The following is a 17,241-nucleotide window of genomic DNA, read 5'->3' as shown; positions in this document are numbered from 1 at the left end:
CCCACTCAGCCCAGAAATAGCTATAGAGCAGAAAGTGGAGGAGGAACGCGCCAGAGTCTTTATGTTCGCAATGTTCCGTACTTTTAATGACTCCAGAAATCTTTGGACAATCAGTTTATTTTATTGTTAGATATTTATAACCTGCTCCCTGAGATGGAATAAAAAAGAGCCTTATTCTGGAATATCGAATCACAAATCTGAATTATTTCAATGTCACCACAGGTGATACATCAATAGAGTTTGTCTTGCCAACGAGGCCACCAATAGAACAGCACATTATCCCATGTCTTAAAGGGGAATTCTAGATGAAATGGGTCACGTGGTGTAGGAAACCTATTTTCATATACCCAATGACCTCTGCTAGTGTTTCAAGAAAACGTAGCATTTGGATACCCACATATTACAGGTGATTCCTGGGGTGTCTTAGCATTAGGTTACCCTGTTATCCACTTATCTTCATGACGTAAAGTGAAAATTCAGATTCTTTCATAAATTGGTCACTCCTTACCAATTGACTATCCAATGTATTTCTTCAAGAAACAATGGCAAGTTTTTACCATCATTCAGCCTTTGGAGTAGCAAAAAAATGCATCAGACAATTTTTGTTAGCAATATTTCTAGTGGTGATGAACAAAGGTACAGTTGTAACCGACGGTCAACAGAGTCTGGCCACATGGACCAATATGGCGCTAACCTGCCATGTACAGTGCCGCAGTCCTCTGATGTACTATATCCATCTGGAAAGCCAATATGGAGCAGACACCCAGCCACACCAACACCAACAACTTCCTCGAAGGTCGCCTACCAGAGCTCTTCACAATTCGGGGAATGGAGTCACACACCAGAGACATCTGTGCCTTTACCTGCAGAGTTCTTTACTGTTTGCTAGTTGTGAGTAACAGAAGGTGACATTGATGGATCTACAAAGACTGCACTTCCACTAATGCAAAGAATGTGACAGCGACATCCTAAAATCTAGGTCACCACTATTAGGGTCTGACTGGTGTGCATATCTATGAACTAGCTACTGAGCCAGCCTACGAGAAGCAAGCAAGGTTCTCCTCTCCTGACTGCTATATGAGCTTGTCCTCCACCATGTGGACACGGGCCCTTGAATGGCAGTGCCCTCTCACCATGGGAGGATAGCAGTATGGGCAATAGACACTGGGTGACAACCACTATTTATAGCCTTTACCGCATCCATTCACGTTGTCACCAAGCCTACAACATAGCCTGACCAGCACAATGGGCACATATCCCTGCTTCTCCTCCCCCATCTTACAGTACGCTGTCCTTTACTGGCCAAGGGTTTTATTGAGGAGTACGGCCTTGTCACCAAAATGATTTAAGAGCAGAGATGTCCCCATGACGTCTCTTAGGTACATGAGCTGCAACAACGGAGAGGAGCCATTGTAGGGATGGACCTGAATGAATTCCTGCTCAGTATCAGGGCCATGTCATGGATGTCCTCTCCCATGTGGCTCCTCTGTCTCTTTCCAACAGATCTCCCTCACTTAACGTGGATATAGATGACCATTAATGATAGGCGATAACTCATACGATAAATCACCATTTTTAAGGAACTCAAAAGCATCATCTCCTGCACTGTTCTCCTGAAAAAAGTCATACAGCGAATCTCAAAGGACATAAAGGCTGGGCAGATGAATTTCAACATGTCCAATCCTCTTTTTCTACGGAAACCACATGGACCCCATAGACTATAATGAGATCCGTTTGGTTTCCGCACGAAGCATGCAGAGAGGAAAGTGCTGCTTGCAACACCCAAACACAGATGTGAATGGGGCCTAACTGAAAATCCATTTCATACAAGTAAATGGGGTTGTTTTTGCAGCAGTTTATGGATTTTTCCAAGTCTCATTTAGATAAATTGCAGATATTTCTGCAACACATCTGGCACACGTGAATATACCCATAGTCTCATGTAGAGACGGCTACTATGAACATAAGGTATCTCATTCAAGTTTCCGTGGACACTGAGTGGCATATATAGTTGTGTTGTTAGGTACAGTCATCCCACCATGCCACTCCTCTGCATGTGTGTCAGTCTGTACTGTAATTCTGAGTTCAGGATAAACAGAAGCAGGTGGCTCAGGATGAGCAGGGCTAGCCTCACCTGGGAATGCTGCAGTGCATGTACTAGTGGGAGGATAGAATAAACATGGAGTATACAGGGTAGATGGACGTATTATGTAGCGTATACATGAAGCCATGCTGCAGCATTTCCCCTGATTATATAGCCCTATATGCTGCCCCCTCAGGAGCTGCATTGTGCGGAGCAGGGAGGATTTGCAGTGCGCGGATTACACTGGTGGGAGGGTCTTTTGTCACTACCATAGTACAAGGCTCAGCCTGTTTATCCATTCCATCTGCTGCAGAGACTGCGGGCTGACACTACAATGACAGGATCCGCACTGGAACAAAGGCACATCACAAACCTATAATAGACCCCAACCCTGTGAGCCAGCACTGGGGCATGGACACAACCTGCCTGACCTACAGGGCTTCTATGTAAGGTGAGGAGGAGGATGCTCTGCTTCTGGATGACCGCCATCCCTATAGCTATGCAGCAGCTGACATGTCACCACATAGTCATGTACTGGCTGAGGATATGGACCTGGCTCTGGGGGCAAGATCACAAATATATATATACTGCTATACATATATATATACACACACACACACACACATATACATGTAGATATATATATACATTATATTTGAACACACCCTATGGAGGAGACAATATGTGGTAACTAGGCCCATTGTACAACTACAATATTATCTATCTCAGATCTGATTGTTCTGATATACATTTTTCTAGTATTTAATATCGATCAAATCGATTCAGTATTCATTTATTTGTCATTATCTACCATCAGCTACATCATATTACATTATTATCTATCAATCTCCTAGTCTGATATCTCATGACAATATCTTGTATATAATTGTCAATTTCTTATCGATCTATATAATATCTATCACTTATCTATTAATTTCACACATATCTATTAATCTCCAATAATATCTATCTTTAATATCTATGTACACCACATCTATTTCTTATCTATCTTTCTATTATCTATCTATCTATCTATCTATCTATCCATATTTATCCATCTATCTGTATGTCTATCAAATATCTATCCATCCATCTGTCTCATATCTATCTATCTATCTATCTATCTATCTATCTATCTATCTATCTATCTATCTATCCCATATTTATCCATCTGTATGTCTATCATCTGTCTATCAAATATCTATCCATCCATCTATCTGTCTCATATATATTCATCTATCTATCTTTCTCATATATATTCATCCATCCATCTATCTATCTCATATCTATCTACCGTATATACTCGAGTAGAAGCCGACCCGAATATAAGCCCCTAATTTTACCACAAAAAACTGGGAAAACTTATTGACTTGAGTATAAGCCTAAGGGGGAAATGCAGCAGCTACTGGAAAATTTCAAAAATTAAAATGGTCGGAGTTTTTGGGTGCAGTAGATGCTGGGTTCTGGGGAACGGGAGGGGGTGTTTTGATTGTCTGTCTGCCCCTTCCCTGAGCTTGAGGACTGAGTTTTTTTTTCCCCCACTTGGAATTCAGCCTGGCTGAATTGGAATTCATCTGCAGTGCTCCTGTTCCATCGGGAAGGGGTTAATAGGAGCATTGCAGATCCCCTATATTCAGTAGACCGGGCACTGTCAGACACAGAGATACCTAATGTGTATGTGTTTCACAGTCATTTTCTACTTTTACATGTATTCTAGGGAAAGGAGTGACTTAGAACTTTTATTTACTTTATTTTTTTATTATATATTTTTTTTAAAGCTACTTTTTTTCACTATTTTATGGGAGATTCTATACATTACTATTGCAGCTAGTCATAGACCCCCCCCCCCAAAAAAAAAAAAAAAAAAAATTAGAAAATAATAATTTCTTTTGCTTGACTCGAGTATAAGCCATGGGGGGCTTTTTCAGCACAAAAACAGTGCTGAAAAATTTGGCTTATACTCGAGTATATACGGTATCTATCTCTAATACTTACCACTTACCTCTTTGCACCTCAGTACCAGGTTGCTATTTCTATTCCTTCCATACATATGGTATAGAATATTCTCCATACTGCCCGGCTGTTACATAACATACCATTCCTCACATACCACCCCGCAGTCTTTGATCTCACATCCTCCTGTCAGAGCCTATAGGATTTCTGGAGTGTAGTAAATGCTTTGTCGTTCATTTTAGACCTGAGATTGAGTCCTGTCCCTAAATGACTGCAGAGATTTCCATCTCATTCCCTCTCAGATGGAGGTGCATGTAGTTTATGACTGCTGTACAATGATGGGATGCCGGTAGAGCCATAAATTTTAGGATACGGTTACATGACAGTGGTGGAGGCTCCTGTGCTAGGCCCGAATCTCAGTACTAACCTCTGACCTCATATCTGCTGCTTTATCATAAATGCCAAGATGTGGCCAAAATCTGGAGCAAACATGGCGCTGCTAGTATTACTGGGCTCTCAATACATCTCCTGATATATATAAATGTGTACAGCTGATATATAGTTATACATCTTCTTATATATAGTTATACGGACCATGCTGGTATAACCTGGGTATATACTGTATATAATTATATATGTACAGCTGGTATAAGTTATACATCTTGTATATAGTGATATGGACTATGCTGGTATAACCAGGGTATATACTGTATATAATTATATACGTACAGCTGGTATAAGTTATACATCTTCTTGTATATAGTGATATGGACCATGCCAAATATAACCTGGGTATCTCCTGTATATAAATAATATATGTACAGCTGGTATATGTTATACATCTTGTATATAGTGATATGGACCATGCTGGTATAACCTTGGTATATACTGTATATAATTATATATGTACAGCCGGTATAAGTTATATATCTTCTTGTATATAGTGATATGGCCCATGCTGGTATAACCTGGGTATATACTGTATATAATTATATATGTACAGCCGGTGTAAGTTATATATCTTCTTGTATATAGTGATATGGCCCATGCTGGTATAACTTGGGTATATACTGTATATAATTATATATGTACAATTGGTGTAAGGAAAATGTTTGTTCTCGTACTGTGTAAGCCAGTGGGTAGGAAATATAAAGAAACAAAAAACTTGATAGTCTTCAGTAGTTGATACCTTTTTAATGGCTAACTAGTTAAAAAGGTATCAACTACTGAAGACTATCAATTGGTGTAGGTTATACATCTTTTATATAGTAAATTACCCCCCAACAGCGCAGAGTATTTCAGGAGAGGTGTATGCTGATTATGTGTGAGGTCACAGAGTCCCTATTTTTGCGGCTCTAATAGTTTCCATGGTCCCTCTATGTGATCTCCTTGCCTCTTGACAAATGAATTAAATCTTCGGATCTGTGGATATTTCTTACTATATTAGAGATCACAGGCTCGGATTTGCCTTTGGTCATCTTTAAAATTCAATTAAAAATACATATTCTTAGAAAAAGGGAAGGCAAAATATGAGCAGAATAAAAGGAGTAGGACAGAATATGAGGATTAGGCATATACTGTAAAATGGGGGAATCCAACAAAGTGGGCTTGGCAAAATCTAACGTGCTGGGAGGGGTAGGACACACACCCCAGCAGGCACATTGGGATTGAGCACCGCCTGCTCATGATGGCGACTTTACAGGTAAATCTGAGGTATTAACGACAAGCTAAGGCAGGGCCTAATAGGCCAATACACAAGGATGACACAGGGCTTACTATTGACTATAGCATCTAAGGGGGTAAACGGATATGAACGGAGGTATTTCATTTCTGGACCCGTCTGATTTTGGTGAATGTAAAGAGAAGTTCTCTCTTAGAGAATGTTACCTGTCTGACTACATTGTGCCAACTCTAAAGCTTGGTGGAGGAGGGGTAATGATATTGGGTTGTTTTTTAGGAGTCGGCCTAGAACACTTATTTCCAGTGAAGAGAAATCTTAATACTTTAGTCCACCAATATATTTTGGACAAATGGTAACAGATTGGAGAAGGCTTCTTTTCTGTTCCCGCATGCTCTGGTGCACAAAGCAAGACCCAAAGAGGCATGATTGGGAGAGTTTGGTGGGGACATCCAACATTCAAGAGATAAATTAGAACGGAGATGGTGAGCCCGGCCCTCCCAATGTGCGACCTCAGTGTCTGACTTCACAAGTATTCCTGCAGACACCTCCAAAATCTGATAGAAAGCCTTCCCAGAAGAAGAGAGAAATGGGGAGAAACTTTATGCTAATGCTTATGGATATTGAATAAGAGGTCAGAAAAGCTCCTGGAGGTGAAATGTGGAGCGGCCAATACTGTGCTCCATACGAGATACAGTATATATATATATATATATATATATATATATATATATATATATATATATCTGCCTTCTGTGCTGCAGGAAGGGCTTACAAGTCACACAATGCCGGATAGTTTGGGTTACATATTATTGTGCGTTTTATTGCTTTTCCCCCTTCATCTCTCCGTCTTGGAGGAAGTATGGCGCGTGCGGGTACACCAGGGGGCTTGTCCTAATTATCTCTCAGGGATTACATAGCAGGCAGGCCATATTTTAATGGGCCAGATGCTCGGCTCTGCGTCCTCCTGTTCATTAATGGAAACACGTGGCACTCGCAGTCCTCGCCGAGTCTTGTTTATCCTGATAACTCCTATCCGCTCTGTTGTCTACGATGCGGATTCCAATAACAGCCAATTTCAATAAAAACAATTGGGGAAGATCGCAGCCTGAGATGTCACGGCCAATGTGCAATAGAAAACACAATATTTTGTAGCCGGTATTGCCACCACCATATAACAGAGAGTCCACCATCTGGATGCCATATTCTACTCTCTATTCATTGGATAGTCACACTAGGCTGACTTCATCCTGGACCTGTAAACAGATTTTATTTTCATTTATCTTTGGAGATTTGGGACATTTTTTGTAGATTTTTCTACAACTTTCCTTTATTGTGATTTAAAAATGTTGTTCCTATATAAACTATTGGTAGCGTTAGTTGAGTTGTGTCACTGTTTTTCGCTTTTCTAATGCTAAGCTTGAATTCTAAAATGGCGGCATGATTGAAATTTCCATCCGATCTTTCAAGAGGTATTTAAAGTATTGCTGTTTGTAAATGGGTCTTTAGGCCTTATGCACACTACCATGTTGGGTCCTACTGTACCTCACTGTGCCTCCAGGGCTCCTCTGTAATACAGGACTGTATTGAGGCGCCAGCTAGCGAGTGCTTACACTTATGTTATGTACATGTACACACCTCGGCCATGTGCATGAGACGTTAGCAAGGCTTAGAGATGCATTTAGGTATTTCAGCCGACCCTTCTCACCATGTCTCCTGCAGATTATGACTACAGCAGGTTGTCGTAATGAGTAACCCATGATGCAATAATCAACTTCCACTGTAATGTAAAAGAGCACATTACAGTGAAAAACATTACCTTGTTACATACCTCTTAGGCAAACGTGGCAGTTGGTGCACTGGGGGCGGGCCTTCAGCTCCCAGAGGACCACTCTTGCCATTTGGTGGCCTCTCCTCTAATAGTTGGGAAGTTGACCTTCCTGCTACTAAGACACCAGCCATGCTATATAGCAAAATTACACATTTTAGTGGCAAGAGCAGCGGTCCCACGGCTGAAGGCCACCAAATCCTTCATTTGCATAACACTTCAAAGTTACTTTTCTCCAAATCTACAAATGTGACATACAAAACTAAGGTATGCTTTTTTGTCACTGAAATGTGCTCTGTAACATGGTGATGACAGTCGAATATGCTTGGGAAGGTGATAGACTCCCTTTAAAGGGAATCTGTCAGGGTGATTTGGGACACTAAACCACCCACAGGCCCTTATGAACCGAGCGTCTAGTGTCCCAAATCGTCCTATTATAAAGTCATCCATGCCCACAATACAAATAAAAAAATCTTTATACTCACCCTGCCTCAGTACTCCTCATGCCGGCACAGTTCTCACTAAAGCCAGAGGAATATACCTCAGCTTCAGAGCGCATGCGCCATATCTCCAGCACTTGCGCAGAGAAGCCGGGCCGTATGTCCTCGGCTTAACTGAAGAATGCGGGTACAGATGGATTTAACCCTTAAGTACTATAATGGTGTCTATCATACACCACTATCATACACATATCATTATGAAAGACACCGTGATAGTACTTAGGGGTTAAAACAGGGACAATCTATAGGGACCTGTGGGTGGTTTAGGTTCCCTTAGCATGCAGGTCACACGAAGACAATAAAGAGCAAAAGAACCAACTGATGAGGCAAAATGTATGGTAACCCATAGCAAGCAGATATTCTACTTATGAGAGAAACATTGCAATCTATTATTATGGGATGCACCTTCTTGTACGCTTCCTGTACATACATGACGGGATACATGTGCACATGGACTTCTGCAACAAGGGATTATGGGAATTGTTGTTTTCTAGTTTCTATACAACAATATGTCTGGATGAGTTCTCACGCTATACCCACAGTGTTCCTAATACCATAGAGATCTGGAGAATAAGATAAGAATGAGCCTTGTGGTTCAGTACCAGACAAAAACCAAAGAAATTAGATGAGAAAGGGAAATAAAGAATAAATATACACACACACACACTCTATATATATATATATATATATATATATATATATATATATATATATATATATTCTCATTACAACCAATGATAAAGCAATCTCCTATGACACTCTATCACAGGTTCTGGTTTCAATCACTTGAAGTCTTTAGGTATATATATGACTAGATATGTGTATATCTATTGTAAAAAGTGTGCAAATTTGTTCTTCTTAGGAATTTTTAGAAAAAGAATCACCCTCTGTAAGGGTCTAGTTACCCCATAAGTCAATGCCCGACTTGCAAATCAAGCATCATGACTTGGTATAGAAGCCAGGCCAGAAAAATGTGTTCTATATGGAAAAAACACCCAAAATTCTCAAAGGAGAATGCATGGTGTTTACGTCTCCCTATGCTTAAGGCCTCTTGCAGACGACTGTGGCCGTGATCAGTGTGCTGTGTATTTCACCAATAACACACCATACATATGACCGTGAATTATAGAGTCACGTGTGCGGGTCGACAGTCTGGTCCTGTCCTATTTTGCAGCCCTGTCCTATTCATTTAATGAAAGGGGTGTGGAAGCATAGCCAGTGTAGGGGCAGCGCACAGGTGACATCCGCCTTTAATTCACAGCTGACCGACAGCACACAGTCGTCTGCAACCGACCCAAGACTTATTCACACAGCAGTGTAAAATGGACATATGACAGTTGTTTTTTCAAAGTCCATTACACGTCCACTTTGAAAACACATTAGATCCAATGTGTCTATTTACATGTCCGTTTTGGGTTGTTTTTTTTTTTTTTTTACATTCTGTTTTTCATGTCCATCAAACAAAAAAAAAAATGATATTCACTATGCTTATCAGTAGATAGTGCCATGTGAATAGACCCACTGAAATTCATGGTTTTTTTTAATGGCCATGGGACGGCTGTTTCAGGAACAGGCATTGCATGGCTATTATTTACAGTCATGTGACATTAAGGCCGAGTGCATACAGGGTTTTTTGGTTTGGAAACCGAGGTGGAATCCGTCTTAGTTTCCAGACCAAAAAACGGATAGCCGCGACTGGATTCCGGTGCACTGCATCAGCATCCAGTCGTGCACTCCGCTCCAGATTAGGCCCAATGCAATGGCCTAGTTGGGAGGAGGAAGTGTCTTCAGGCGGTTTCGCGAAATCAACCTGAAGAATGAGATCTGACCGACTCCCATTGATTTAAATGGGAGCCGTGTTTTTGGTCAGGATTTTGAGGCGAATACGGCCTCAAAATCCTGACCAAAATACCCCGTGTGAACTCAGCTTAAGGTGTCTGCACACAACCATATGCATGCCGCCGGCTATGATTGAACAGCAAAGGCGGCTCACAGAACCAGACTGGAATAAGACTTGTCCTAAGTTTTGCTCACCACTCATGGCCCCAAACACCGTACCGTGAAAATACACAGTCATGTGTATGGAGCCATAAAAATTAATGGGTCAGTGTGCTAGCCATGAAAAAGACAGTTAGCGCACGGACTGTGCACACGGCCATGTGCATGAAACCTTAGTCCGTGAAGAACATCACAGCCATGTGGATAAGGCCTTACAAGAAAGTATTTAGAATGAGACGCAGTAACCTTCCTGATCTTTCCCCTAGTCAGCCAGTATCTTGCTCTGCACTTAAGGGGTGCAAGAACCCAAAAATAGCTGTCTGAAGATTTACTTTTAGAAGAGAATTTCAACTTTGGCCTATATTCAAAGTCATTTTGTAAGACTTTTCTACCACCCAATAGTGGTGTTAGGAACACAGTGAATATTTAACATCTCCCTTCACCACTTTCCTGGCATAAGAACTTCAGGTTTGTAACTTTTTTAAATGCCATTTGGAAAAACATTTTGCACCAGTATTATCTTTTTAGCTGCCTCACCACCTTCTACAAAGGGCTTGTGGTGAGGCCGTGCTGTTGTCTTCTCACATATGATGACCAGCCTGGCGTAGATTCCTGTATAGGTGCACAGACTGCACAAGGTTGTACTTGCTTTATGTCATAAATTAGGCACAACCCCTGTCTGCGAACAGGATATCAGGACTGGCATAGTACACGTGGGTCTTTGTAAATCTCCACTATGGTTTTCTTTTTTCCAGCTCGGGGAACTAAGATGAAAGCCTAAAGTTCCCAGAGGAGTATGCGTAGTCTTCAAGGTGGTCTCCACAATACCCCTCCTGACCTATATATTGTCAAATACCTGATGGAAACACAAATAGACTTTTTTTAATTAGCCATTTTTTGTCTTTTAATCTCTCGCTGTAGTGTTTAACTTGTAAATCCCCTTACAGAGCAAAGTCGCAGGTGACCGAGGGCAGTCCGACAACACACTCACGTGTCGTCCTGTCCTTATTATCTCCGAGGAGATTACTAAAAGCCAGAAGTGTCATAAAGGATCAGATGTGCCGCATCCCATTCATTAGTAAACTAATTAACAATCCTCATCAATTCTACCTTCATCATTGGGTTGGCTGTCTCTGTAGATGACATGTTAGGTGAGGTCTGTCCTGCCAAGTTGTCTATGACAAGGACAGCCCATTCCATCATAGGCTGCAGCTAAGGCGCCGAACTGTACAAGTCCATCACATAAATCAATAATGATACAAATAGTGCTGACGGTTGACGAGATCGATGATGATAAAGATGATGACAAGGTGGCAAGGGGCAGCCATGACTGACACTGGACAATGACTATGATGATTGATGGATGATGAGGAATAAGTTGAGCTGGTGATGACAGTTGACAGAACAATGACAATGATGGTTATCTGACATCACCGTTTGGTAAATTATCCAAATTGCTTCTTTTATTACAGATTTCCGCAGATCTAATGAAAGTGAAACATTTTTGGTGACTACTAAATTCCTTGACGCAGAGAAGAAAAACCATGAGTGTCTCATCACTGCTGTCCCGAGGAGCGGTGGATATTCTTGAGGAGCTACAGATGTTAACAGCGAAGACAATGGAGAAAGTAGAAATCACAAAACAGTACGAGGTCATCAGGGAACTTGGGAAAGGGACATATGGAAGAGTTGATCTGGTGATCCATAAAGCCAGAGGTGAGATCAAGTTTACAAAAACATGGAAATTGAGGCCATAGTTAACAAAAAAAAAAAAAAAAATCTTCCATCAGACAATTCAGAACTGACCCAAAGGTGGAAAGATACTTTGCACCAGAAACATAACTTGAGGTTCCTGGGCCCCAATTCAAAAAAGGGTCTGCACGTCCTGTTTGTATACATTAACCTCTTATTTGGGAAAAAGACCTTTGGATGGACCTCTTCCAATATCAGGACCCAAGTGTGACTACTACCTCTGCACCCCCTATAGTTATAGAACCAGGAACCGAACACAATTGGACATCCATGCAGATCTTTTGGGATGAAACCCACAGGTTATAACCACAGTAAAGACAATATGTTGCTCAGATCATCACAGGCTGAGATTTAAGGTGCCCAAACACTTAAGGGTAAAGTCAGGATATACATCCAGTCCCATATACATATGTATATGGGACCACTGGCTCTCTCCTGAGAAAACAAAGGGTAAAGAAGAGAAGTAGATGCTCATCCGAACCATGAGTAACTCAGGAGGAATAGCTACTGAAGTCATTGAAAGCGTAGAACCAGCTGTAGATAATGGAAAGGTCAGGGTCCTCAAGTAACTGAGATATAGGGGCCTTGAAGAAGACCACCAGTAGCAGATTATTTCAAGAGATGTGGGTCCCTATCTTGTGGACAGAGCACTTTCTTATTTAGTTCCCCTGCTAGACTGAAATGCACCAGAATTATTAAGAGGCTCCCACTTTATGACTTTGGGGCATCCTGGGAGGTCCCATTCAGGAGTACTAAAACCTATGCTAGCCAGAGACTGGTGTAGACTTCAACTATAACTTGAGCCAGTTTTCTGCAAGTAAGGGCTCGTTCACATCTGTGCCCAGGTCTCCATTTTGTAGATTTCCGTTTCCTGCCCGAAACTGGACAGGAGATGGAAACCTGCAGTTATTTTTCAAATCCCCGTTATGTGCTCTCCGTGGCGAAAACGTTTGTTTTTTTTAACCGGACACAAAGTCGGACATGCAGGAGACGGAAACCTGGAAAAGGCGATCAGGTGCTGGTGTGAACCCAGCGTAAATCTGTTGAATGAAGACATCCATGTTCCGGCCCACTTTGATTCCCGTCCTGCTCTGACCACTTTTTCAAAAGTGTCTAGCATAGTGGAATAAATTAAGTGCGCCAATAAATACTTTTACCGCTTTTAAACCGGTAAACTGAAGTTCTCATTTTATTAAATTCTCCCCGCATTATGTTCAGTTTCAGATAATCTTTTTTTGTCACTTTAGGTACAAAGATGGCCCTAAAATTTTTGAGGAAGAAAACAACAAAACAGAAGAGCTTTCTGCAGGAATATTGCATTTCCCGCTACCTGTCATCCTGTCCCTATATTATTGGCATGTATGACATTGCATTTGAGACAGATGAATACTTTGTGTTTGCACAAGAATATGCCGTTGCTGGGGACCTTTTTGACATCATCCCTCCACAGGTACGTAAAGGAAAGAACAACGTGACTTTGTGAAGCTGACAGCACAACATGAAGGTCTGTGTCTATTGATATAATAATTGTGTTGCACTTATAAGAAGTTACAGACAGTATTATTCTATCTTATTCTTGTGCGCATAAAGAATTTATCTTCCATCATTCATTTTTTTTTATTGCTCTATATTTTTGTCCCATTCCAGGTTGGTCTTTCCGAGCATACAACCAAACGCTGCATCTACCAAGTAGCATTAGCCCTGGATTACCTCCACAACCGAAAACTTGTCCACCGCGATATCAAACCAGAAAATATTCTTATTTTTGACAAAGAATGCCGAAAAATTAAACTCTCAGATTTTGGCATGACCAGAATTGCTGGGACCACGGAAAAACGTGTGAGCGGAACCATCCCTTACACGGCTCCAGAACTTTGTGAAACTTCAAAGCACAGTGGATTTTTGGTGGAATATAGTATCGATGTCTGGGCCTTTGGGGTCCTTCTGTTCTGCATGATGACTGGGAATTTTCCTTGGGAAAAAGCGCTACATTCAGACTCTTTTTACTATGAATTTTATCAGTGGCAAAAATACAAGAATGCCAATGTGCCATCGCAGTGGCGAAGATTCACCTCTCATGCCCTTAAAATGTTTAGCAAATTGCTTTCCATCGAGCCAGAGAAAAGATGCTGCATTAAGGATATCCTCTGGTATTTTGGCAAGACTTGGCTGGTCACTAAGGAAGACTCGCATTCTTCCGAGACGAAAACCAACAATGACGTCTTCGTACATATTAAACCGCAAGGTCTTCCTTATCTCAACGGCAACACTCTAGATAGCAATAAAAGCGACACCAGCCCCAGTTTATCCTTTTCTTCATGCAGCAGCTACGAGGACGTCCCGAAAGAGAGCAACGCAAATACCATCTTAGTGTCTGCGCCAATTGAGATTTGTGTATGAAATGTTGTTCTTCATTGTGTACTATATACAGACGGAGAAATCTTCTTTTGGACTATTGGCATGATCTACCAGACGTCATTGGGCTCATCATCCATATACAAGTTGGTCTCATATTGTCAAATATAATTGGCCGTCAAGATTTGTAAGAGAAAAATCTTGGATGGCATCACATGCGGGAAAGCAGAATGGCCGCCTGCTGGTGGTGTCTAGGCCTTTGCCTATGAATGGCGATGCCTATTAATACCCAATCACATTCTTTTCGTCGAATTATGGGTTCATAGAATGAAAAATTATCTATATTTATTCTAATGATTTATTATAAATTATCTAAAATTCACTTTTATTACATTATTCTATTGTAATGACATCACTTGTAGTTTTTCCAAAAAAGTCACCTAGATAATAAATACATCTAGATTCAGCTTTTATATCACAAATCCTGCGGCTACATCTCGGTGGGTCTGCCATCGGTCTGACACATAACTTCTATAGTTCAATCCCTGACCACAATAGTCACATACCGTACTTATTGGCATCATCAATGTATGTGTCAATGTGAACAGAGACCAGCAGAGGAACTGCAGGAAAATTGGACAAACCGTATGAGATATATTAATTTTTTTTACTATAGAATAGCACAGCCTGCAAAAAGACAGAAACCCCCCCATATAGTACAGACGAGAAGAGAGACTAAGCTCCATTCAGTGACTTTGGGTCTGTGGATCACTTTACTAGGTGCACAAAAAAAAAATTTAAATAAAATTTTAATTTCTGATGAGGTTTTATGTCATAAGTCCAAAATGAAGCACTCTGTCTGTGAATGCCAACATTGCAGAACATTACAGGTATCCCATCACAGCCATGAGCCAAGAAACTTAATGTTATATGTGTATTGTGGTGGTAGCGATCATATCTTAGTGCTGGTGTATATTTCTACATATCACAACGTCTATTTATTTTATTTATTTTACGTAGCCGTCATTTCGATTTCACATTACTGTGTCTCACTTTTTTTTTTTCAATAAATGGTAAAAATTTTAAAATAAAAAAGGCAATATTGTGTGAATGAGACAACGCCATAGTCAGCTTTTTTTTTTTTTTTTTTTATTATTATATTGAGTGAGCTTGAAAAAAAATTCAACTGTGTAATATGAACAGCTATTGCAAAAAGTATATAGAAAACTAAAGAAATCACAATCAAAAACTCCTAAATAAAATAATTATATCTGAAACAGAATTTGGCGCGATTGCTTGATGTATTTTAATGTAATTTTTGAGGAGTTTTTTTTTTTTTAACCAGGGTTGGAGATTTTGGGGGAGATTTATTATCACCTTTGATTTGCAGGGAAGATTTATGAAGTCTGCCATTTCCAAAGCCTCGACTAAATAAAGCATGCACCTTTTTGCAAATTAAGGGGATATCAAGATATCCCTTTGTCTTTTAGATAAAGGACATGCTAATGTATTTATTAACTACAGGATATTTTTTTTCTGCATCTATTTTTTCCCTTTTTTATTACAATTGTATCTTTGTGCTTACAAAACAATATACATTATGTAACAGGGAAATAAAACAGCAAAAAAAGGGATAAAAAAAAAATACAAGAACAGTGCGAAGCTAAGGGTGCCTTCACACGGAGTAACGCTCTGCGCATTTTGTTACAAATTACACGTGTAAAATTACACATGGAAAATGTCGTAAGCCATTGTGTTCAATAGGTTGTTTTGTTTGTATAACGCGCGTTATACGAACAAAAAAAAGCCATTGAACTCAATGGCTTACTACATTTTACACATGTAATTTGTAGCAAAATGCACAGAGTGTTACTCCGTGTGGAGGCACCCTAACATTTTGCATAACCTCAGTGGTGTAACTATCAGGGTAGCAGCGGTAGAGGCTGCCACAGGGCCCAGGATATTAGGGGCCCGGTGACAGCCACTACCGCTGCGTTTTTTTTTTTAAATAGGCTGTTACCAGCTGGAGTTACTCCGGGCCCTACTTACTTACCGATCCTGGCAGGGATCGGTAAGTGACGCCGCGGGCCCCTCAAGCACTATTATATTTGGGAGGGTTTTCAGACCCCTGAGTATAATGATCGGAGGCCCGGGAGAGGTAACGGAACATAAAAAAACTGTGTTACTTACCTCTCCACGATCCAGGCATGCTTGGGGCCTACTTGCGTGACGTCACATGACCAGGCCTGCGATCTTATGCATCGCGACGCAGGCCCCCCAGTCACATAACGTCCCAGCCGTGGCTGACAGCGCTGGAGAATGCAGCGAAGCCGGTAGATAGGTAAGTAACAGTGTTTTTTTTATTTTTCATTCCCCCTGGGTCTCTGATTATTATACTCTGGGGTCTGAAAAGACCTCAGAATATAATAATTGTTTATGGGTGTCCACAATGGAGCATAATACTGAGTGCAGGGGCCACTAATGGGAATAACACTGTGTGCAGGAGCCATTATGGGGCATAATACGGTGTACAGAAATGTGGGGGGGTAGTGGTCAGTTGAACAAGATCTTTGGTGTCAGTCGGGGGGGTTTGCCCATGTCAAAAGTTCGCCATGGGGCCCCCACATTCCGTTATGCCACTGCATAACCTACCATACTTTTCAGACTATTAGGGTCCATTCACACGGAGGAAAATGGTGAGGAATTTGGTGTGGAATTTTCCATGCTGAAAAAAAAGCCTCCAATTGATTTCAATGGATTCTGCTAGTGGAAGGAGGAAAAAAAAAAAAAAAAAGCTAGCAGAACCAATTGAAATCAATGGGAGGCTTTTTTTCAGCGTGGAAAATTCCACACCAAATTCCTCACCATTTTCCTCTGTGTGAATGGACCCTAAGATTCACCCTGGTTTTAGAAGAACAAAATAGGGGAAAAAATTTGAAGCAAAAAAATGTGATAAAATATTTAATATATGGGAGTTGTAATTTTGCAACAGCTGCAGGGCCACATTGACAGGGGGTCCTGGCGATGTACAGGGATATATAGGGCATCCTTTTTTGCGCAGTCAGGTGTACTTTTTAGTTACACCATTTTGGGG

The 17,241-nt window shown here is 40.8% G+C and overlaps 1 protein-coding gene across 1 annotated transcript; it reads left to right on the top strand.

Moving 5' to 3' along the window:
- The first annotated feature begins 2,354 nt into the window (after nt 1–2,354).
- Nucleotides 2,355–14,318, top strand: LOC142210393 (serine/threonine-protein kinase SBK1-like). The gene is made up of 4 exons (XM_075279500.1): nt 2,355–2,534; nt 11,513–11,756; nt 13,040–13,242; nt 13,440–14,318. Exons 2-4 carry the CDS (start codon nt 11,585–11,587, stop codon nt 14,190–14,192), a joined length of 1,128 nt encoding a protein of 375 aa, XP_075135601.1. The 5' UTR covers nt 2,355–2,534; nt 11,513–11,584; the 3' UTR covers nt 14,193–14,318.
- The last annotated feature ends 2,923 nt before the right edge of the window (nt 14,319–17,241 follow it).

Source organism: Leptodactylus fuscus, chromosome 6 (assembly GCF_031893055.1).
Source record: "Leptodactylus fuscus isolate aLepFus1 chromosome 6, aLepFus1.hap2, whole genome shotgun sequence".
Lineage (NCBI taxonomy): Eukaryota > Metazoa > Chordata > Amphibia > Anura > Leptodactylidae > Leptodactylus > Leptodactylus fuscus.
This window is presented reverse-complemented; position numbering and strand designations above follow the sequence as displayed.